Source organism: Excalfactoria chinensis, chromosome 1, assembly GCF_039878825.1.
Source record: "Excalfactoria chinensis isolate bCotChi1 chromosome 1, bCotChi1.hap2, whole genome shotgun sequence".
NCBI lineage: Eukaryota > Metazoa > Chordata > Aves > Galliformes > Phasianidae > Excalfactoria > Excalfactoria chinensis.
The window spans coordinates 163,842,478-163,867,337 of record NC_092825.1 but is presented as its reverse complement, the minus strand read 5'-3'; the positions used below and the strand labels follow the sequence as shown (position 1 = coordinate 163,867,337).

At 40.0% G+C, this 24,860-nt stretch overlaps 1 protein-coding gene across 1 annotated transcript; it reads right to left on the bottom strand.

The window, feature by feature from the left end:
* Window positions 1–2,432: 2,432 nt before the first annotated feature.
* Window positions 2,433–24,414, bottom strand: HSPH1 (heat shock protein family H (Hsp110) member 1). Its single transcript, XM_072361630.1, has 18 exons — window positions 24,171–24,414; window positions 23,814–23,871; window positions 20,883–21,023; window positions 19,036–19,158; window positions 17,719–17,818; window positions 15,273–15,406; window positions 14,599–14,843; window positions 13,455–13,683; window positions 12,497–12,603; window positions 10,981–11,114; window positions 8,672–8,877; window positions 7,786–7,917; window positions 6,906–7,043; window positions 6,373–6,498; window positions 5,289–5,396; window positions 5,055–5,174; window positions 3,799–3,960; window positions 2,433–3,298 (listed from the first exon to the last, which is right to left on the bottom strand). The coding sequence occupies exons 1-18, from the start codon at window positions 24,275–24,277 to the stop codon at window positions 3,098–3,100; spliced, it is 2,571 nt and encodes an 856-aa protein (XP_072217731.1). The 5' UTR covers window positions 24,278–24,414; the 3' UTR covers window positions 2,433–3,097.
* Window positions 24,415–24,860: the final 446 nt, after the last annotated feature.

The following is a 24,860-nucleotide window of genomic DNA, read 5'->3' as shown; positions in this document are numbered from 1 at the left end:
ACTTCAGGTATTTATAAACCTGGATCAAGTCCCCTCTCAGCCTTCTTTTCTCAAGCCTAAACAGACCCAGTTCCCTAAGTCTCTCCTCATAGGGGAGATGCTCCAGGCCCTTCACCATCTTTGTGGCCCTCCGCTGGACTCTTTCCAAGAGATCCCTGTCTTTTTTGTACTGGGGAGCCCAGAACTGGACACAGTATTCCAGATGAGGCCTCACCAGGGCAGAGTAGAGGGGGAGGATCACCTCCCTCGACCTGCTGGCTACGCTCTTTTTAATGCACCCCAGAATGCCATTGGCCTTTTTGGCTACAAGGGCACACTGCTGGCTCATGGCCAACCTGTCGTCCACCAGGACACCCAGGTCCCTCTCAGCAGAGCTCCTCTCCAGCAGGTCTTCCCCCAACCTGTACTGGTGCATGCAATTATTTCTACCTAGATGCAAGACTCTACACTTGCTTTTGTTAAACTTCATCCGGAAATCCAAGTCTGTATTGTTCAGACATTTCTAGCATCTTGAAAAGAAGTAAATACCTAAAAAAAAAGTCTAGGAGATGGCTTGAGAAAACCATTATCTCAGACAGAATACAGTGAATACTGTTAGGAATGCCAGAAGAGAAAAAACAGTTTTAAGTTTGTATAATAGGAAATCTTAGAGAGTAGCATTACAAGTGAAAAATGAGAAGGAATACACTACGATGTTCCATCAAAAGGTTTTCTAAACTTCTCTTCCTTCAGATGGAAAAATATAAAGATTCAGACGTCTGTGCGATCAGTGCCAGGGTGAGGTCAATTAATCACCGTGTCACTAAGATTAACCTGATCAGCTATCTACTCCTTGCACTGCTCAGTGTTGTTTCAGTGCCCTGCAGCACAAAGGAAACCAAACACCCTCACCTCCGTATTGCTGATGTTGAGATGAAAGAGAAAACAAGTGGCTTGTGCACATGTGTCTGGTGAAAGATAAATGAGAAAGCAAGATATTCACTAAATTAGAGGAAGGGAGAAGCAGAATATTTAAATCACTGATTTCTGCCTTCATTTTCTTTTTCTACCCCAGACTAAAGCAGAAACAGCAAGTATTTAAATAAGCCATTTAATCATCAGGGATCAACCGCTATCAGCTGCTACGAAACGTGTTCCAGCAATCCATGAGAAAACACATTTGTCTGTTCTCAGCACAGACTCCTTTTATGAAGGTTCATTAGAAGAAAAATAGAGCAGTACCTTCTCTAGAGGTAACAGAACGCATGATAATTCACTCCAGGGCCAGCAAAGCTGCTTTTTGTAGATCCAGGACTCAATGTTCTGTCAGAATTCTATTTAAAATGTCTTCACAAAGCATTTCTCTGATCAGGCTGTTTCCTGCTGTGGCATCCTACTGGTTTTGCAATGAAAGTTCTGGTATCTTAATGCTGCCAGAGCAACACTTTCCATTTCAGCAAGTAATGAACTAGTAAGCAGGAGCCTGTTAACCCTTGATGCTACCATTACACTGGCTTCAGCAATACACTTCATCTTCCACACTTAAAACTGGATTTTGAAATCTGACTACATTTTTCTTTTGCTGTAGCAAAAGGATGGGGAAGAACCTAAGTGTTGTATTACTGTACAGTTATCCAGCAGATCCTTATAGGTAAAGGACGTGCTGCTAACAGAAGGCTGTAACAGGGACCTGCATTTTGATCATGCAGTTGCTTATTATCTGTGCTGAAAATTGGTCACTCCCAGGTGAAGCTGCAGTATTGCTCCTCTTCCTGGCTGGGACAAGCCCTAGGGTCTGGCTAACAGTTCTCATTACCAGAAAAAAAACAACAAACTACCAGACACAAGCAAGATTGGCTTGCTCTAGGAAGTACCAGTCATGTCCTGTGCCTGTATTCCCACTCCAGTAGCTCCAATGGAAGAAAAGACCTACTTTAGTTTTGTTACTGCAGATAAAATGCTCCTGCTACACAAACTCTATCCAAAAGATACATCATTAGTGACACTGACCGTTCAGCATCCAGTGACATGGAGTCTATGCCCCAGCACACCAATACAGGTTGCACCTTTGGGAATATAATCCCCAAAATTAAAACCTCTTACCTCCCAACTTTAGCTGCCTGATTCCCTAGTAGAGGTTGAGTCTAATGTGGGATTCTGTGTTCAAAGTTTTAACCTATGCTTACAGGGTAATGCTTTCAACTCCCTGTGCAACTGTTCCCAAGGACGCAAAGCCATTTAGGCCAGAAAAGACCCTCAAGATCATCAAGTCCAACATCAAAATGACCTCACAAGTGCCATCACTAAGCCATGCCATTTCTATACTGTTACCCTCCTTTTTTTAATAACTTGTGCATGAACAAAGTCACAGCCTTCATTATCTGTCACCAGTAGTAGAAAAGGAGAACACATCACAAACACCAAGAAACAGCTAAATCCCACAAGTCAGAAAATACCAGTAAAATGAACTTTATTTTAAAGCCAATTAAAAGGCTTCACAATAACACTAACAGAAATAGCATTTCCTTCATTTTAAGCACCCCACATGAAAAATGTATTGTTTAGCAAGAGACGAAACGTAAGCGTTTCTGCATGCTACTAACACATTCCATCATCTTATTATCTGATAAATGCTTTGGACTGCAATAATCAAAAACCTCAGAACAGAAAATCTCATTGTGCGAAGTCCTTACCAACGGGACAGACACTGGCTTTTACTGACATACCCAATCAGATGTCCAGATGAAAGAAAACTACCTTGGCATCTACAAATGCCTACGAAGGTTTCAAATACAACCTTTTGAAGGAGCAGTATATTTCAGAGCAAGTGCTTCTCTTCATCTTCAGTGATGCAAATGGTTAAATACTGCACAGAAGCTTAGTATGAACTCACAATTCCACAGGAATCTGAAAGTTACCAAGGCAATTTTCCTTTTAGGATAGTCACGACCAACACTATTACTATTCCTTCCTCCCATAACACAACATATTCCAGACAAGTTTTAAGAAAAAAATATAAATAGTTCCCCAAACAATGCATTCCCAATCCCGTCATCATGTACAACAGCAAAAATATCTTCTGTCATGGGAAGCAAGTTGTTTCATCAAGTGCAGCGATTCAGTCCAAATCCATGTTAACAGCGTTTTGATCACCTGGATGACATTCACCATTTTGTTGAAGCATGTCTGCACTTTTGTCATCTTCTCCCATGTCTTCAGTTTTATAATCGCCCTGTTCATTTAATGGGTTTTCTTCCTTAGGAGAGTCAACTTTTGGTTTTGGTTGTGTCACAATGGGCTCACAGACATTGTTCAACTCCTGAAAGAGAGGAGAAAAAGATGTGGTCAGAGCACGTATTAAGGACACATGAAGAGTTCCATGCCTAAAATGTTGCTTCAAACTTGCTTCTTCATTTCCCCCATACCAAAGCAATGAGTACACACTGTACTCTGAAATAAACTGATCTACATCTTGAAGTTCTGCAAGCAAAGATTTTCTGTTTTTGAGTTTAATACATGGCTGTGGGGTTTTCCCTGAAGACCACCTTGTACTTTCCAATAAAAACTCCAACTGCCTTTCAGTAGAACACCAACAGCTCCACAGAATTGCAAACAGGGTAGCGCAGCTCCTTTGCTTCCTGCCAAACCACATTTAGTTTATATTTTCTAACCACCCTTCAGGAATATTGGAAAAGTACGATGAAATATGAAAAGGAAGAATTTAGAGGAGAAACAAAACAAGTCAGTCTGGCTCTCAATTTTTACTTTTTATTTTTTTTAAAAGAATAGCCTCCAATATTAATTTCTTTTGGTACTTACTTGAAGCTTTGCCTTAATTTCAAAGGAACGCACAGCTGGATCCTGATCTAAGCTCTTCTTAGCCTGTGCACTCACAGCACTGTTCATCCATTCTATCACTTCACTCACACACTTCTCTACTTTCATCATTTCCATTTCATCAATATGGATGTATTTTTCATCCTGCACAAATAAATGTTTCACATTAGTTAATAAAGTCAAATCATGAAGTCAGTGACAGCATAAAGTTACCGACAAGAATACCCCAATTATTTACAATTTATCATCATCTTTACCAAGTTTCAAAATACACAGCTAGGCAAAATCTGCATCTGTTACAGCAAGAGACATGAGAATGCAGAAATTCAAGTAAGTTTCCTGTTGTCCAGTATTTAAATAGGAAAGCTGGCTCACAGAGGGAATACAGACTTCACAAAGAAGTCGCAAAATAATACAGTGTTCTTAACAAGGCTGCTTAAAAACACCTCTCAACTTCAGGAACATTCCTTTTGATGCCACAGAAGCAGTTACATAATTGTTAACAAAAGGACCTGCACTACAACATGACCTGCGACTCAGGCTGAGAATTCAAACATGGATTCAATGTACGTGAAATAACTAATTTCACTGAACGCAGTATGTTTAAGACTGTAATAGTACTGCATAATTTCAAGTCATAATTATAGTCTTATAACACATGGCTTCAAGTATATAAGAATTTATCTCGTGAGACTCAATCTAAGTAATTTTGAGTGTTTTGAGCTGCCCTATTAAAATTCTAAAGCTGATACTCAAGGACTAAGTTTACCAATGGCAGGCATGCGTATCTAGAAAGTCATCTTTAAACAATGGTGCCAAAGAAGAAACATGTATATGAAAGCGTTGGATGCTTTAGTGTATCCTGAGTCACTTTCACAGTAAGGTTTCACACCACTACATAATACCCAGTTCTTCTGGGAACAAGAATGGAAGAACACACCTTTGAAGAAATTAGATTGCATTTCCAGAGGTCAAGAATTAGACCACAGCCTGACCTTCTCCCCCCTTTGTCAAAGTACTTTTTTTTTTTGGCTTGAAAACATCCAGAAGCATCAAGCAACTGAAGATACAACACACTGTGAGGTTTTATTGTGTACTGAGACTCATTTGTTGCATTATATATATATATAACCTATATAACAGTAAAGTATTGCACAAATACGGAACCACCACCAGCTGGTGGGCCTCCATGAAACCCTATGTGGTATTAAACAAAAAGGTTCTTTCAGGCCACTTACTTTATTCCTGAATTCCCCAGCTATCGCAGCATAATACTGCAGTCTGTGTCCTAGTTCTTCTAATAGCTTTGGTCGCTCCTCTGCTTCTTGATAACGCATTTCAATTGGAGTACCTAATTTCTAGAAAAAGCAATTTGTGTGTGTTATGCATTTCATTAACATTCATCAACGTTGTTTCTTGTGGTATTTTGGAAAGTTTGCATTTTGGGTTGTTTTCCATCCTAACAGACCTACCTTTAAATCCTCTAGTTTGTCCACGTACACCTGCTTAGCTTCATCCTCACCCTCTTCATACAGCCAGCCTTCTGTCTCTGTTAGGAGTGCAGAGAAGCCTTGCAGATCCTGTGTTGAATTATATTGACATGTCAAACATCAAAACAAGCAACAATTGATTACGCTTCTCTCGTAGAAATGTAAATACAGATAAGTACAATAAATAAATAATACAGATAAATACAAGAGTTTACGCAGGAGGACAAGAACTAAATTCCTGTTGTAGCCTTTATCTAATTAAGTCAACTAAATCCCATCAGATTCTAACTGGGAAACATGTATCTACAACATTGGCAGCATCAATGGTTACTTGCTTGGATCTAGACCAATGCTTGAGCTACGGTTTTAACTCATTTAAAGCTTCCCTTTCTATTCACCATCTTTATTTAGAAGCAAAAAAGGATTTTGTTGCAAAAGGAGTCAATGGAGTCAAGTACTCAGGGATATGCACTACTTATTAACCCTGAGAACTTCAGTTCTGCATCAGTATCAGTCATAAGCTAAAGACGGGCTGAAGGAACTGGGCTTGTTCAGCGTGGAGAAGAGAAGGATGTGGGAGAGACCTCATTGCAGCCTTCCAGCAATTAAAAGGAGTTTTCAACACAAAGGAAATCAGCTTTTTGCACAGGTAGATATGGCAGAACAAGGGGGAATGGTTTTAAATTAAAAGAGAGGGAAATCTATATTAGACATTAGGAAGTTTCTGATTTGCTTTTTAACTGACTGGGGAGGTGCTGGAACCACAAGCCCAGAGAGATCGTGGATGGTTCAGTGCCTGGAGGTGTTTAAGGCCAGGCTAGATGTTTTGGGCAACCTGAACGATTACCTATCTAGTGGCTGGCAACCTTTCCTACGGCACAGGGGTCAGAACTGATAATCCTTGAGGACCCTTCCAACCAAGCCACTCAAAGATTTTATGATCATACAAATGAATTAAGATCTATACCCATTTCCATGACAAGTATATGATGAATAAAGTTAGACAAAGGAATACAGAATAGTTATTATTAGTGTTTTCAGGGAAACTCCTCAAACTATAACCTACCTTTTCACAAACAAATTTCTCATACGGTCCAGACAGTTTGTCCCTGAACTCATACACATATTCTTCCACTGCATTCTTGGCATCATTTCTTTCTTTTTCCAGTTTGTCTTGCATAATCATCTTACCCTGTGAGATCACGTAAAACACTTCCATTGAATACTTATGTTCAAACAGTGTTCTGTAAATCACAGCTGCTATAGAACACAGAAGCAGTGTGAGCTAAAGCTTCTGGCATTCTCAAAGCTGCAGTGGACTCACCTGAGGAAACAGCGCATCATTTTCTAGATTGCAATGGCTTGATCTTATTGGAATGGCATTGATCTTATTCTACAGATCAATGCTCTGGTACTACTGTTATAAACACAACCTCAGCACAGCACTTACTAGCATTTGTCAGTTATGTGTTAGAGTATTATAAGCCCATTCAATTAGTTGAGTCTACACTCTATATAAAAGATCAGAGGTTGCTCTGAAAAGCTGAGCAATTGTTAAAAACTGCAATTAAAAAAGCAGTCCAAACCACATAAACTCACCTCTGTTTCAATATACATATTGAGGAGATCTTTTCCTAACTGCCAAACCAAGTTAGCTTCAATAGGCAGTTCCACATTCTTCACTTTTATCTTGGGTTTTTTAGCTTCTGGAGGCTGATCACCTTTCTTTTCACTTGTCTAAGTTGGAGAGAAGAGAAATAAGATAACATTCCTGACTGATGAATTAATGCCATGATAGAAACATCCATAAGGAAGAATGGAGGTTGCGTTCTTGGAGAATTTTCAAAGTGTACTTGCAAGGCATTTGTCCTTTCAAGGAAGTCCGCCCGCTATCCCAGCCTGCCTATAGTATTTCATAGACAGTACTGAGCAACAGAGGAAGGACATTTCCCAGATTTATCATTTATCTGCAGGTTTTCCAGAAGCACCCATCTATAACTTAGCACTTCACTGGTGATGCTGACAGCAGCAAGATTTTAATCTAAAACATTTCTCATCTCACACAGATCAAAGAGCAAGCTACTAGCAATACCACGCAGGCACATATTCTATGCATCGATTATCTCCCCTTCAGTTTATAAATTCCCAATTCAAGCTTCTCTCAGCAGATGTAATAACTTTGGCCTCTAACAGTTGTTAAATAGGTTGGAAATATCTGCTTTCCAAACAAATTAGCTGCACAACTCCATGTAAAGAGAGGCAAAGGTAGAGAGACCCGCATCTAGCAGGAACTCTGCAAAATTTTGTCATGAAAATCACAAGATATACAGATCATTTTTGACAGTTAAAAGATAAAAATGTATGAAAGTATAAAAAAGGGTTTTGAGTACCAAGTTCTTCACTTTTCTCCTGGAATGTTATCATTTTAAATGCCACCATCAGAGTATAACATTTTCAACAGAGTTAAAGGGTCACTCACTTTCTTGACATCTGGGATTTTGTTTTCTTCAGAGGGAGGTTCTGATGAAGGGGGAGACTGTGACGTTTGCTGACCATCAGTTTGTACCTGGGACTGTGTTCCAGCCTCACTGTTCTCTTGCTGGTTATTTTTCTGAAATGAAAGCCCAGGCACAAAGGATGTAGAAGGCATGTGCACTGGAATTTATCCGAAGTCATAGGGCACCACTTCTGACACACATACGGTACCAAGTGCCCTACAAAGTATTCTGTGCACACGCAAATACACACGCTTTAACTAACAGAGACCAGGACCAGGTGTAAAAATGCTACCAGTGCCAGGCTGGCAATACAATACTCGCGTGTGTGCATTCTACCACCTTCTTTTACAAAAAGTGGCTTTTAATTTATCAAATCATAGCTTTTTAAGGTTTTTCCTTAAAAAAAAATTAACACAAAGTCCACCGTAACAGTGTTGCATTACTCCCCATTGCTCCCCTACCCTTCCATGCTGTAGAAAAGGATTCAATTTTCCCTTTCACAAGGTTTCAAAACTTCTCTAATACAAAGCATTAGGCACAATTCTTGTTGAGACTAACAGCATCAATATAAACCAAGTTCTCCTACCTGGAACACTGATAACTGTGACAACCATAAGCAATCCCACCCTCATGGAACCCACCTACTCCCATGTCACATGTTGCCTGATAACTGACTTTGAAATCCATGCAGTTTTTCAGGATGGCACTGATTTTCTCCTTTTCTTATGAAGACATCTTACTAATAACTGTACACATCTCAGAATTAACCTCATTTTACCTCCTCAGAAGGTACTTCTCTTCCCAAATATGTACCAGCAGAACAGTTTCATCAGTAAGGATATTCACACACAATAAAGGCCAACTCACATCGCTTGAATTTTCAGCGGGCATCTGGTCCTGAGTTTCCAATTCAGTCTCAACACCAACATCCTCGCTATCTTCACTTTTAACTGGTTCTACCATGGATGCAGTGGATACGCTGAAAATGCCGTGAGTATTGACACGGACTTTCACTTTAACTTTAGACTTCTCTCCATCTTTCTGAGCTGCCACATTCTGGATAACATACCTACCTGAAGTGAAAAGAAACTGTACTCACTGAGTGTAATAGACTAAGTAACATTACAGGACAGGAACAATGCTTTCTTCTTCAATACCAGATACTTTCTAAGTATTTGACCCCACCAATATCTGTGCTAATTGCATGGTTCCCAAATTAAACAAATACTGTGGAAAAACAATAGATGCGTTATTGCTCTATCAACTTCACCTTCTAAACGTAGATGGAAAACTTTTTTCATCAGAGGGCAGATTCTCCTGTCATTAGTAATACCGAATCAGTATAAAAGTAAAAGCTCACTCTCCCTTTGCTTGTGGTATCAGTGATACTACGATGGGATGAACAAAAACTAGAAAGATTTTGCCCAACAGAAATACTGTGGTGCATGCCTTTTTAGTTGTCCAACACAGGAACAGGATTTCTAGAAGTGTAATAAAATAATAATGCATTTTTCCCTTTCAGCTTCTAACATCCACATAAAGGCAGCCATTTTACTCTAGGGAGAGCATATGAAGAGTGAGACTTCTGATACTCATTTAAGAGCAGGTTTGTTTTTCTGCCCACTGTTCTATGTACATCACCAAAACAGTGACCTGGAGACTTACTCTGCTTCACTGACATTCTCACAGACTGGATATGCACATGCTCACATGCATCACTTCATCAGTAGATCTGATCTTCCTGTATATCAGCTTTTATCAGCTTACTTAACAGGCCAAAGAATATAATCCCCGACTGGGTAAATCCAATAATACCGAAGTTGTGACCTGTCCTCCTTTAGTGGTCTCATCAAAACTCCTGATTCACTCATATGAGCTACTAACAACTCTGTTCTGAGCAAAGACTTAATCGGCGAGTAAGCTGAAGCCAATCAGATTTTTGAAAATCCATGCTTAGTTTGCTGTACAGAAGTTGCCATCTCATTTGTGAAAGCCATAGAGATTTCACTGGCACAAACTGCATGACTGGCCTTTAAAGGCAGAGTTAACGTGAAAGGAAGTCGCTGTTTCTCTGACTACAAAATATTGTGCTTGTTTCTAAGAAGTGGAATTTGAACTTTGTGACTCACTGTGAACCAACCACAGAACTCACTTCAACACAGGGAAAATTAACTGATTTTTCCTGTTGAAATAACTGTTACAGGTGACTTTGTAGTACATGATATAGTAGCTGAAGAACCGGTAAGTCAGATTACAATGTTTTAGACCTATGTATTCTCCCAACCATTTCAAGAATATTTATGAAGTTTATCTTTAACATTGTAATTCCAGCGTAGCTATCATCCAAGCATACTGTTAACCAACAGAACAGCTGTACTATGAAATACCTAACCAGTCGATAACTCAAGGGTAAGACAAAAAAAGAAAACAAAAACAAAATAAATCTTTTAGTAAGAGATTTTTAGTAAGATCTTGTCATTGCTTCTACCACCCTAAAAATACTGAGGTCCACGTGCAGTAACTGTTAAGCTTTTAAACAAAACCAAGCAGTTACTTGACTTTTGTAAGAACTCCCAGCTTGATTTTACCATGCAAACATCCTTTTTTAACTGCATTATAAACATAAGATAGTCAATGTTTTAATTTGTCAAAAAGGAGAAAAGACTTGCTCTTGCTGCCAACACAATTAAAATCAACACCTTAGCCTTGAAGCTGCTACTATTTAATGCTGAGGAAATTCAAATTTAAACAGCCTTACATGACATCCAGAAAGAAGAGGAAAACGCAACACGCAGTAAGTCAATTTCACTCTATGGTTTCAGTGCTTCTGTTTAATTCACACTTAAGTTTTCTACATATAGGAGATATTTTTCAAGTACTCATAAGGATGCTTTAGTAGAAAAGAAAACATGTTAAGAAGTTCTCTCACAAAAATAGTCTCATTCTAGTCCTGGGTGTACTGTTACAGTTCCCTTCATTTCTTCAGACTAAAACAACTTCTGAAGCTAATCATATTTGGAATTGATCCATCTATGGAATTAGATATTTGTTAATAACTGAGTCCTCCAGAGACTGAAAAGTACAGCAGTATGAATACTATTATTACAGAGTAGATTTAAGACCAACGCTGATATTAAACAATGTTAGACAGCAACATTTCCAGTACAATTACTTACCAATTTTTGACTCTGGATATGGGACTCCATTAGGATCAGAATAAAAAGCTTCTAACTCAAATGGACCTTTCCTATAGAAGGTAAGAACTTTGGAGAAAGGTGCTGCATGATTTCTGCTGAACACCTCATGAACCCTACAATTAGAAGAAAACATCACTTAGCAGAATATAGAATCATAGAATTGCTCAGGTCAGAAAAGACCTTAAAGATCATCAAGTCCAATACTGAGGTGAAAGACTGATTTAGCATCAGAAATCTTCAGAGAAACATCGCTGTGCTTTGGCGTATTTGACCTCTTGAAAAATTCAAAGAGGCTTCACAGCCATACTGCAAAGAAGAGAATTACTGTTGTGTACTGTAACCAGAAAAAAAAAAAACCTATTCAGCCCATTCTGAGTCTCAGAAGACAAGTTCAGGTATAGGTGGCAATTCGGTGACAATCAGTAGACTTCCAGCATTTGTTTTTCTCCCAAAGTTTAGGGTAACTGTTGAGCCTGGAATAGCATAACTGAAATTATGCTTTGCAGCCTTCCTCACTTAGCCACAAAAAGCAAATGACAGCCCCATTACTACCTTACTCACTTAACTTCTGTGGCTCATTTGAAAACCCTGACACCTGATTATTATTCATTCCTTGATATGACAAAGACAGCCAGCTTTAATCATGTTCTTTGTCTCAGTTCTGTCTACTGTCATATGCCTGTCTGATTCTAATTGATTCTAAATCCCAACTCCTAACTATAGAAGAACCCATCTACAAATTCAGGGTGAGAAAACAAGAACTTCACCTAGAACATGAATCCAGTTTGCTCCTGGAAGGCTGAGAGGGAGCAAGTAGGTCCTGCATTTCCGTGAGATTAAAGACAAAAGAAAAACCTAAACTGCAAAGAGCTTGTAGGGGAAAAAAAATTAAATTGAAAAGTCCCTCTAGCACTCCAGATTCCCCAGAAGTTAATTTCAGATCTTTCAACATCCTGAACAGGAAGAACTACTTCCTTCATGCACATTGCCATTAATAACATAGGTCAGAGTCTTGAGATGCTGCAACTGCAAGGAATTGCTCTTAAGAGACCATAGAAGTTAAATCCTTGCTTCTGGTTTTCAGCCAGATAAACAGTATCCATGCAAGTTCACAATGTTTACATAGTGTACAATGTCCCTCTTGAAACAAGGAATCTGGATAGGTGTTAGCAGAAACTTGCAATAGAAAAGCCAAAGAAAAGTTTTTCTTGTTCACTTTACATTTCAAAAGCTAACAGATAAGAGTAACGCAAGACAACATATTAGTTGGCAGCTCAACGTTACCTTTCAAAAAAATTTTTTTTAATATATAAGAATAATCATTACTAAAATTTAACCCATGCCTTTGCAACAACCCCCCCTCCCCACCAGCCCTCTCTGGTACACGATCTACAGACGTTCTGCATCAGAATGCAGAGATCCTGCTTTAAATGCAACCCAGAATATTGAACTGAAAAGTTGACAGCTCCAAAGAACAGCAGTTTGAGCTACCTACCCTTCAGTGTCCTCTGCTTCTGTGTTCCACAACAGAGAGATTGGGAATGGTGTAGCATCTGTCACAGAGAATTCTCTCACTTTAAAAGCTGGAGAAAGAATTGCACACTAGAAGAGAAAACACACACTTACTTTATAGTTGCCTAACTACTCTGGTACTTGCCCCCAGGAAATTTAAGCATCTGTAAACAAGAAAATGAGATCTGCCATGACTATAATAGGTGAACTGCTTGATTTCAGTAGAGTGTAGTAAGAAAAAACTATACAAATATGTTCACATTGTTTGGATTAGAACCACTTTCAGCATTATTCTTACTGCAGCTTGTGAAAAAGGCAGCAGACTAAAGGAACAGCAGAACAGTAAAAGAACAGAAGTTCTGCATTACTTAGCCCTGAAAGAAGCCTTTGCTTTACACATCCTGCTTCTGCCTGTGCAGACAGCTGACTGCCAGTAATGGAAAGCAATTGGTGAAATAGGATAAAGAAAAGTAAGTGCAATAATAGAATGCATAAAGCAGGAAAAAAATGACAGAATGAATGGTTTGCCTATAAGCTACAGTTCCTTATAATCTGTAAAAATAACTTACTGATGGCAGGGGGGAAGGTAACAGAATAAAGCCAGTTTCATGCTATCAGAAGCATACTTGATACCATAAAATGCAAACCTGTAGCGTTTTTGGCTCTTCATAGATACTCTCGCACACTTCATTGATAAAAACACTCTCAGCTTGTCAGTGACTATTACATTCCTCTCATTAAATAGTTTGTTCTTCTGAAGAGAAGAGCCAGCTGTTTACAGAACACACCCAACAGCAGCACTTTAAACAACCGCACAGCAAAAGAGTCTTATTAGAAGACTCAGAGAGCACATGTTCTTTTGAACACCTTTAAGGGACCACTTCAGCCATTTCTCAGGAAATGTAATTTTTCACTTTTTCCAAGTGCTGCCAGTACTGTACCTGCAGAGCACAGCCTCTAGCTATGGCTTCATCTGCATTCAGCGTTGTACTGACATCTTTGCCAAAGAATTTAGCAATCCTCTCTTTGACAGCAGGAATGCGGGTTGCTCCTCCAACAATCTCTACAGCAGTCACATCTTCCACTTTCAGTTGCGTTTGTTCCATTAATGAAAGCAGAGGCATCTCTATCCTTTGCAGCAGGTCAGCACACAGTTCTTCAAACTGAGACCTAAGGAAAGAAGTGTGTTAAACCAAACTATGCCCATTCCACCACTAAGATCTCCTGGCCTGCTTTTTCTTAACTGATTCTGATCAGGTTTCTTAACTACACTTTAAGGCAAAAAGCCTTAAAGCAAAGTCCCTGTGAGTAGGTTAAATTGACAGCCAGAGACAAGGCAGTACATGAACAGCTGCATACAGATTTTCCTATGCTGCTATCAAAGTAGCACAGTAAGATAAAGGTACTGTTTGGGCAGGTGTCGCGTGTATGACTCTCAGCACAGGTTACAGATTGGAGTAGAAAAAAAAAACTCATACTCCCTTTACAAAAAAGGGACTTTACCTGTTTCTTAAATAATGGGGAAAAAAACCCAACAAACAACCAAGCACACAACCCTCTCCTTTGACAGTACTTAAAGGACTGACTAGAAATTAGTTGTGCCCATGAGCCCATGTAACAGGCTTCATTGACATTCCAGTCATAATCAAGTCACCCCCATGGTACCACTTCTGTCCTTCATTTCTTTCCAATACCCACAGTTCAGTAAGAACAGGAGGGGAAAAGAAAACTTGAACTGTTGCTATCTTAAGAACAACAGGAGATCTAGGTTATTTAAAATATGCTGTGGACCTAAATATATGCAAAGCCAACCTCCCTGCCCTGGTTTGCAGACTGTAGATTTTAAAACTGTGCCATCTACAGAAAGCATCCAAGGTTCCTATACACACATTATTACACTGAAACACTGCTCTGGTAGCTGAGCATTATATCTCAGCCTTCATTATTCCAACTTAGAAGAGCCACAACTACTTAGGACTTGCAAATAATATTAGCACAGCTAAGTTTCTATTGAAATGGAAATAAACACTTGGTTATGCAGCTGCTTGGGGGCCATATATCTTAGATATCTCCCATAGTGCTCACCTGTTCATTTTCCCAGATACATCAGTGTCATTCATGAAACACTCAATGTTCAGGGGAATGTCTGTGCTATTTGAACTCATTAGTTTCTTCAGCTTCTCACATTCCTGATACAGACGAAGAAGAGCTCGAACTTTTGATTTTGGATCCAGTTTGTACTTTGCTTTTATTTCTGCACAAAAGTAGTCTACTAACTTGCCATCAAAGTTCCTTCCACCTAAGAAAGGGTCAAATGCTGTGCCCAGTACCTGGTTTGAAAGAACATAATTATTCAGTCTAACACAAAACAACCAAAGTAGAAGTTATCCAATACTGGCAAGGCTTTGTTTCAAAAAAAGGCAAGGGACAAGCCAGCCTACATTTCTATGCACAGGCTTAAGTATTCAAATCAGCCACATCTGTAAAGGTTATTTCCACTGTAAAAGTGGAAAGCAATTTGAAGTAAGTAGGTGACAATCCTAAGTATTCACAATTTTAATCCATCCACTTAGCTTGGATGATGGTATTTGTACTGTATACCTTATATGGGTGTATTGCAAAGCAGCCTCCAGCCTTTATCAAAAACCATACTAATGATAGATACTGAAAAGTCTATACCTTTTATATCTCTTTGCCACTTTCTATGTAAAGACAGGTTTCTATGTAAAGACAGGTTTAATTTCAATTAATCTTACTACCTTCAGTTTACTCTTGTTGAATGCGCAGGCGGATACTTGAAATGCAGAATGTCCCATATCAACAAATACGACTATTCGTGGCTTCTCTTCAGGAGCTGGAAGGTCTTGTTTATAAATTCCATAATTCAGAGCCACTGCATAAGAAAATATTAGATATCAGTATAATCTCTATTGAGTCTCCACCTGTATGCCATCATATCCTGTAAACATTAAGCTATAGGATCAAGAGCAACAAGATGAAACTGCCTATGCAAGGTTTTATCCACATGGAAGGTTTATTCCATTATACACTGAAGGATCTGAGTTGAAAAAAAAAAACAACCTTCCTCAGTCGTGTATATACTCTACCCCTCAACATCTAAGCACGTAAAACCAAGAATCAATGACCCTCTTTTAAGTACTGATTTCAATCCATCTGCTTCTTAACAGTTCACCTTTTAGCTTCTCATAGTAATCAAGGATGTAGCATTTGATTTACAAAGGAATATCTCCCAGGCATGAAAATTATGTCTGAGAATGCTATGAACGGCCAAAAGAGGCTTTAAAATGAAGAATTTCGGTCTACGCATAGTACCAGGCAGGGACAGATTGCAAAGAGTAGAACAGAAGCTAATGTGGCATGCAAGTGTATGGTGATCACATCAGAGGACAGAACATTAACAGTTTTGCTGCAGAGTCCTGGATCTATAGCAGTGTTGCAGCTAGGCAGAAGGTTGACGCATAACTGAAGAAAAACTGAATGGTTTATTCTACACAGTCACATAGGAAAGGCTCCAATTCTGATGAGATGGAATATAGAAGAACATTCATTTGCACATGATGAAGAAATTCTAAGCTGGAGGTCAGGCTACTGGCCAGATTATCAAGAGAGAATTAAAGCATTAGTGAAGGTGCTAAAGAAGGCAGGAAAAACATGCTCTCAAGAGCAGTGTGTCACAGTCACAGTGACAGCCTTATATTAGGAAGGAGGGACTGGCTTGCCTGACCACAACAAAACAAAACTATCTAGAACAAGGACAGCCTGGATTCCCACTGAGCAGAGACTTAGGATTTATGGATTCCAGTATCTAGTGAAGTTCCCCTACAGCTGGTACACTCATTCTTATCACTGTAGATTCATGAGGGGTCTTAACAAAAAAAGAACAAAACACTGGTACCAGCACTCATTAATCACTCCCACAGCTCAGTCATTAAGAGATGCTTAATTCAAAAGAAACTCTTATTTCACTGAATATATTGAAGTGCTATAACCTTGAGACTTAAATTCGACTACAACATGACTAAACAAACTAACACAATGTATTTCTGAGCATGTTAAACAAGTTACCTTCATTGCCAAGCCAGATTTTATGAGTAGGACTTAATAAATCACAGCAAGCTTTGTCCTTCATTAGAAAAAAAAAATAGGCAACACTTTCTCCTCTGCTCTACCACACCTCAGCATCCCTTCTCCACAGATATTATCAAAGATCATAGCATTTAAAACTAGAAAAAGCTGAATAGTACTACAAGCCTTATAAAGTAAGGACAATAAAATGAGAAATACTATGTTACACTACACAGGAAACCTAATCTGCTGGTGCTGCTAAGAAAACAGAACATCTGCATTTCTGCAAACAGTTCATCCCATTGGCAAAGTCTCTAAAGATCTGTACTTTACCATACAGAATAATCATCTGAAAATTATTCTTTAAGATACCACTCTACCAATACATGTTAAAGTTTATTAAATCCTTAAAAAGCAATTCATTTAAAGACATGAATCCAGTGGAGTTCACAGAAAATACCAGCATGGAATGTCCACCCATTGAGCAAACTCTTCTCAGTTTATTGGACTAATGTGGAGAGAAGAAAATTAATTGATCCCTGGTACAATTCTTCCCAGCTTTTCTCCCAGGAAACAAATGCTAATCATTAACTCATTTAAAAACACGGAACAGTGCCCTCACCCCAGGTTCCAGCAAGATACACATGAAGACTTGGGACATGAACACTTGCTTCAAGAAAAGACTAAAAGCTCGTGGTTGTACTAACACATTTTTAGTCTTGAAAACACAAGCGAAGGAGACCAATTGCTCAATTTTTCATTTTAAAACCACAGTTATACTGACAAGAGCTCTGAAATTAAGTGTCAACAATTAATCAGCAATTAATTTCCTTTAAGAGTGCCAAGAACTGTGTTTTCTTCCAGGACACCTGGATACTACGTGGACAAGTCGGCATTGCAGCGTGTGCCTGGTCTAAGTACTCAGGGGGAGAACTACCACTAAGGCTTCATCTCATGTACACTTTCACACAGAAGACATTAAGATAAAAGACTAAAATAAAGTGTTTAGAACACTTGAAACAAGTCCTATTTTTAAAGCAGCCCAGTTTCCCAGAGTAACTAGATGCATCTGCTACCAATACATGAAATCTGATGAAACTGTTGTTCTACTGTACATACCAGCTGTCATGTCATTCATTAATCTAAGACAGTTTAATCCAACAATCTGAGCTGCATCCAGAACAGACCTCCTTTCAGCATCAGTGAAAAATGATGGAACCTGAAGAAAGCAGGTGAGAAAAGAAAGTTAGCCTCAGAACATGAGACAGCACACCACCTATTTGAAAATGCTCACATAAATGGTATCTATTCCTCGTGTTCAAGGACAACACCCACTGCAAGTACTTTGCTGAACCAGGACTTAATATTCTACTTGGTCAGACTGAGATGGAATTAAACATCAGATAGTTTATACAATCATACACTAGCAAGAAGCAAATATTATTTGTATACAAGTGTCAGGAACATTAATGACTGCTGCAAAATATGAGACTTTTTTATGGAGAAAGAAACATGGAATAACCTCGGGCACAACTGGTAGATATTTACTATCCAAGGAAGCAAAATAAAAATGCAGTACTGTAATGGAGATGCGAGAGATGCAAAAACAACAAAAAAGTTATAATTAATAAAGAATCTCCTTTAGCCAAAATTATTTTGGACAATAATTAGCAAGAGGTTCTGAAGGAACCTCTTGTCCTTTGTGGTATCAACACTAACAGGAAGACAATTGGACTAGATGATCCTGCAGGTTCTTTTCAACCTTGTGATTCTATGATTATGCTGTTGAAAATCTCCTGCAGATCTCTGTCACCAGCTTTTTGGACAGAGACCTGTGATATCCCTGGAGATTGAAACTACATCATTAGAGGACATAAACTTTTTCAGATTAATTACCAAGTGGATAAACTCCTCTAAAAATAACAAACTAAAACACTTCCAGATACTCTTTGAATGAGTCTACGTTGAGTTGTAAGTGAAGGCAGAGAGGCAGATACCATTTTGTATTCAGGTTTTGCAGTAGAATGACTTTTCTTGTTCTGAGGTCATTTTCTTGTGCAGTCATAAATTGACAAATGAACTGAAGTTATTAATTTCAACTGCCAGATGGCAAATTCTGATAAATAAAAGCATCTTTAGCAAGTACTCTGAGTGTGTAGCCATGGGATAAAGTTACAGAATGGTACACATCTGGATTCCAAAGGTGTTCTTTGTGTTCAGATACTTCCCAAGAAAATGAGTTCATGAAGGGGCTCAGGAAATGAAATATGGAAGCAGCCCTGGGATTTCTTTAAGTCAAGAGCTTTAAAGTTAGTTAGGATTAACCCCTTTCTAAGTGCTTATCTGATGTTTCTATTCACATACAGGGAAAAAGAACAAAATGCCCTCAATAGCTGAAGTTAAAGGACAATGTTCCTGCGCACTACAATTACTTACAGAAATAACACAGTCTGTTACTGGCTTTTTCAGGTTACTCTCTGCAGTCTCCTTTAATTTCGTCAATAACATCGCTGAAATCTGTTCCACACTGAAGATGTGCTCCTCATCCATGTACATGACCTGGATAGAAAAAAAGCAGGAAAAGTAATTCCATATCAATGAGAAGAATTACTGACAGTTAATAGGTGTTTTGGTACACTGTTGACTAATACTCTTCCAGCCTTGACATGCTTAATTTGTTCTATAATGAACTAGAATTTACAATTTAATTTGCCAGTTCAGTGTCCACAGAAGCAATAATTCCATGTTCAAAATTAAAGTACTGAGAACCATACAAACACTATGGATGAAAGTAACAGCTGAGAGTTAGTGACTTTGAAAGTGACTGAGTCTAAAACACAAATAAGGCACAGCCACATAGTATTATGTCAAAATCAGTTGAAATAGCCAATTGCTACCAACTACAGAAAACTCCAGAACTACCTGCAGTTTTCCCCTGACATTTTTATAAGCCTGCTCAAACATTAGCAGTCTCTCTAGAGGGAAGAGCTGGAACAACTGCAGGACAGATTATGCACCTAAGCCAAGGAAAAGGATAGAGCTCAGCAAAAGTTTATTCTCTTACTGTTCCCTTATGAAAAGGATTTTTGAATCACTGGTTTTCTGTGTAATAGTATAAATGCCATTTAAGTGAAGGAACATGTTAAAAATCAGTTCTTGAAAGAGTAACTGATTTCATCCTCATTAGAAATGGGAAAAAAAAAAATCCAGAACATTTCAATTTTAGAAGAAAAATTGTTCTCTAAATATCCATCTTACCAATTTTATGACATATTGAATCTACTACATTTTATTTTTACCACAGTTAAGTTGGAAAAACATAACCAAAAAAATCTACTCATTTGTTGTGTAAATAGACTAAAACCAAATAAAAGATAAGCAACACTCTTCACTCACTACTAGACTTTCATTTACAGTAAAGCACTCCAACATGCACTTCAATTTCTGTCTGGAATGCATCTGTTAACATCACCAGTCACAGTCAGCACAAGAGAAGGCACCTCCTCTTTTATAATGTTTGACTTCTCTTGTAGATCAGACCTTGCTAATGAATGAATTTATGCCTAAGTTTTGATGCATCAGTTCAAAGTATGGAGCAAAGCATCAAGCCTAACACACATCCCTAACTAAGCCAGGATTGTCACCAGTGAAGTAGCATCAAGTGAATTTCACAAGGCTTTGATATTAGTATTTTTGGTATAAGTCAATAAATGAATCAACATTAAGGACACCTATCACAGGAAATGCTGACACATCAGCAAACTACTGGTAGTGTATGCAGGACTGGAGCTGGAGTAGTTGTACAAGACAGGCAGTTACTGTTGCAAGCATCTTAGAGGACACCAGACAGTGCTCTAAAAACACATCACTTATTTACAACCAAGGTTCTAGAGGTCATGCTACTTACCAGGGAGTATGTAACCAAGTGATTATACTGTTACAGAGCATTCCACACACGACTGACAAAAAGCTTAATACTTATAAGCACAGCCACGCAATCTCCAAATCACCTTAATATCCTCAGCTGTTATGTTTGAGCTGGATGCACTATTTGCTAGCAGAGAAGCTCAGATTTCCACAATTATTGCGAACAAATCTTATTTTGATATTTAGCATGCACCACTTAAATGTGGAAGCTGGCTATTCACACAAGGGCTCCTCTTCAAAAGAATGGTTAAAGAAAACCTTTAGGCTACTTAAATGAAGCCTGAATTTCCTTGAGTAAGTGCTGAAACAAACTTCCGTGCAACTACAAAAAAGAAAATGTCATATTCCAAGCATACCTTTACTCCAACTCCACCATTCTTCATAGGAACCAAATCATAACTCAACTTTTCCTTTTCCTTCTGAACAAACGGATCGTTAAATGCACGGCCATGGAACCTCTTGAAGTTAGATACTGTGTTGTGGGCATGAGTAATTTGCTGTAAAAAAACACAAGACATTTACACATCTATCCTTCATCAACCTGCAGTGTTCAGTGTTGCCCTGTATGCCCCAAGCATCAGTCACACTTCAAGACAACTGTTCACTTGTCACATCTGTTTCTGTAATTCCTGTAATTACTACCTGGTATTTTGTAACAGCTCATCACTACATTAAGAAAAGGGTAAAAGAGCTACATGATACAGAAGATAATATATTAAGTACTATAAGCATTACATGAATATCTCCAAAACCTCCAAGCGATCAGTAAGTAATATGATTTACAGTGCCTACTACTTTACTCATCCAATCTAGATGTGATTCAAGTCATCAAAAGCCTGTTTTCCACGTGTTTGCCAGGCCTGTAACTGGCACTCAGTCACCAGTAGCCTCACCCCCAGTGGTTCACTTGAGACACCACTACACTGAGCACACACACACGCACCTGTATCTTCAGTTATTGGCATCAGGCTCCCTGTTCATTTCAATACTTTTCCCCTGAGCTACTCTAAAACAGGGTGAGCTCCCTCCTTGTGCTCACCTAGCAGTGACTCCAATCCTTGCACCAGACCAAAAGGCACAAACAGCAGAGAGAAGCATGACATTACACTGGTACCATGCTTAAAGTACATACTGAACTGCAGCACAAGAGCCCCACAGAAGCAATCAAACTACAGAAATGTTCTTTATTAGGATTGCAATGCAGAACAGAAAGCAGGCAGCTAGGCTACCCTAAGAGATACAACAAGTACCTCAAAGTAGAATGAAACCTACTCTACTGGAGAGAAGCTGTGGAAGCACATTGCTCAAGAAACTTTAGGCAGACACCAACAGATTAAATGGTACTAAGTCAAATAATAAATGTACTAAGGAACAACATAGAAGCAAAAATAATTTCTACGTAGCTGGCAGAGAAGCACAAACACTCTGGTGGCTTTTACGGCCTAATTTAGAATAACACTCACAGCCTCTTCCAAGGAACAATCTTCAGATATTTTTAGAGTAATTGTATGCCATTAGATCTGCAGCACATTTCAATATCTTCCTGCTTAGTCACAATTAAGAAAGCAGAGAATTATGGTCTGTTAACTAATATACTGCTCTCATCTCCAGGCTGCCAGGGTTACCTAAGAGGAAACAAACTCCAAAGATACACTCCAACAGCAGCTCTTAAAGGAGATCGACTCTGACTATGCTCATAAGCTCCTGCATACAGTCCCACTGCTGACTGGTGAGTTTCTTACTTTAGAAAAAAAGTTCTTAATTAGTAACTTCAAATGAAAGGAATTGTTGTATTTCTTGATTTAAGCAGCTGCTATGTTCTAAGGCACAGAAAATACAACTCCCGAGTCGTTCACATGAAGAACTTCCACATCTAAGAAAGAAACAATGTGCCTGACAGGCAGCCAGCCAAAATGAACTGCCTCAGCAAGAGGAACAAATGCTCTGCATCTTTTATCATTTAATGTACCACATGCTTTTCTTTTCTGGCAAAATCATTTAGTTTCAACTGGTAGACAACCAGCACACAAGATGCAATATATTAACATAAGTTAATGGTTGCCTCGAGTCATCCGAACTCACTGGCATTCATCCCAAATATATCCCTTTAAATACAATTTTGTAAGTCAGTATCTCCTTCTGTTTCAGCGTACTTCGAGTTTTTAGCAGCATTTCATCAGAAAACAACAATGAAATACTCTCAACAGCTTCCACACAGGATTTAGATCCCTTCTGTTTTGATTAATGACTCATTTTTGCACACAAGTGAATCTTACTAGTTTCTGAGTAAATGCACATAGTAAGAAAACAAAAGCGATGCTACAATGAAGTTTAACTAAAGAAGGAACATAAATGTATGCAGTGACAGTACCACTTCAAATATTAACCCGGAACTGAAGGAGCACACGTGTTTGTGAATGTGTAAGCTATTCATATTTCCTCGGCTTTCAAAAACTAAGGGAGCTGTTACAGAGAAGAAAGTCCCTTCCAATGCACTCTCCATGGAAACACGCTGCAGTCCTTTCACCACTGAGATCCGCACAGACCAGCAGAGCTGCAGGCTCCACAGTCCCTTACCAGCTGCAGTTACACAACAGATACAGGGCTTGACAATACCTGAGGATTTATTTAACAGCTATATTTAGCTATTCTGAAACACTACGAGGAAAGCTATATTCTAACACACAGAAATACTACCCCAGTGGAGAAAGCACTCAGTGTTTCTTTCTGTACCTACCAGAACTGTTCCAAGCAAGAAAACCAAGTTATTTATACTTTAAACATTATACTTTCGAAAAACACACAGGCATTTACCTACCAGCAAAGGCAAAGGTAGTGAAGTAGCTACACAGCTTTAGGAAAGCTCAACTAACATTTCTACTTCCCACCTTATTTTAAACATCTCCACACAGCAAACACTTTCCTTCAGATGCAGGAGAAAGCTATAGAGAAGCACAGAGAACACAAACCCGATGCTTAGGTTGGCAGGAAATGAGCACGTTCTACTGGAAAATATTACCGTTAAAGAACCAGCGAGCAGGGAAGTTCCAGCAGAACCACCTGTGTTCCTCTGAAAGCAACACGGCACTACAGCACATCATTTCTCTATCATACAATACCCCGAGTTCAAAAGGACCTGTAAAGCTCACCGAGCCCAACTCCTCTGACAGAGGTAACAACGACAACTACTCGATTTCAGCTCCAGCCCAGCAGCTCTCCATGCACCCCCGGTACGTGAGCCGCCCGGCCATCAGTTTCCCAATCGCAGCCAGCTGTAAGGAACCCACCTGGTTTTTGGCCGAGACGCCGATAGCTCTGTTTTTGGAGCCGAACGAAACCACCGACCTGAAAGGCACAAGGGAGCGCTCAGCTCGGCGCTAAAGCAGACAGACCGCGTTCCGAGCAGCAGCGGAGCTCCCCCGCTCCCCTCTCCTCCCCGTTACCCCTCCGCACAAGGCGGCTGTCCCAGCAGTACCGCCGCTCCCGGCCCCGAACTCCGACCGGGAGACACTCGGCTTTCCATTCAAACCGCCCCGCTCCCGATCCGTCTATACTAAAGCAAACTAACGGGTGAACCCGAACGGCCACGAACCACGGGAAGGCAGCGGCCCCCCAGGAGCTCCCTCCCCTCTCCCCTCACTCACGGCGTGCAGCGGTCGCTGAACTCGTTGGCCACCGTCTCGATGCCGCCGGCCCGCGCCACTGCGATGTAGCAGCTCTGGAAACCCAGATCGAATCCCACCACCGCCATGGCCCTACCGCCGCCAACAGACCCCCTCGCCCAACCCGCTGCCGGCACCGCCGCCCCGGTCGCGCTGCTAGCGGATGGTAGGCAGAGGCGGCCGGCAGGCAGAGGCGGGCAGCCGGCGCCGCCGCTTTAAATATGACAATGAGGCGAAGTTTCCAGAAACTGCGGCAACCACTCACCGGCTCCACGTGCGGCTTCCGCTTCCGCTTTCGGCGGCGTTCTCGAACAATTCCGACCAATCAGCGACACCGGAACCCCGTGACGTCGACTGTTGTCACGGCGACTGCCGACGCCGCCGACTCAGAGAGGAGAGCGAGGGGAGGGGGCGGGAAAGGGGCGTGGCCACGCGGAAGGGGCGTGGCCAGATGTGAGAGGCGGGGGATAGATGGGGAGCGCGGGTCGGGGGCGCTTGTGGCTGTTGGGTCCCTCGGGGTGGTGGGGGCAGAGCGTCTGTTTCTGCTCGCAGGGCGCTGAGGAGAAAGATGGAAGAAGTAGATACCAAACATTCCTTTTTCTTTTTCATCCTTTGCTGTAAGTTGTTTGTCCTTGAATAGAAAGATGAAAATCTTGACTGTTCGCCCAGATT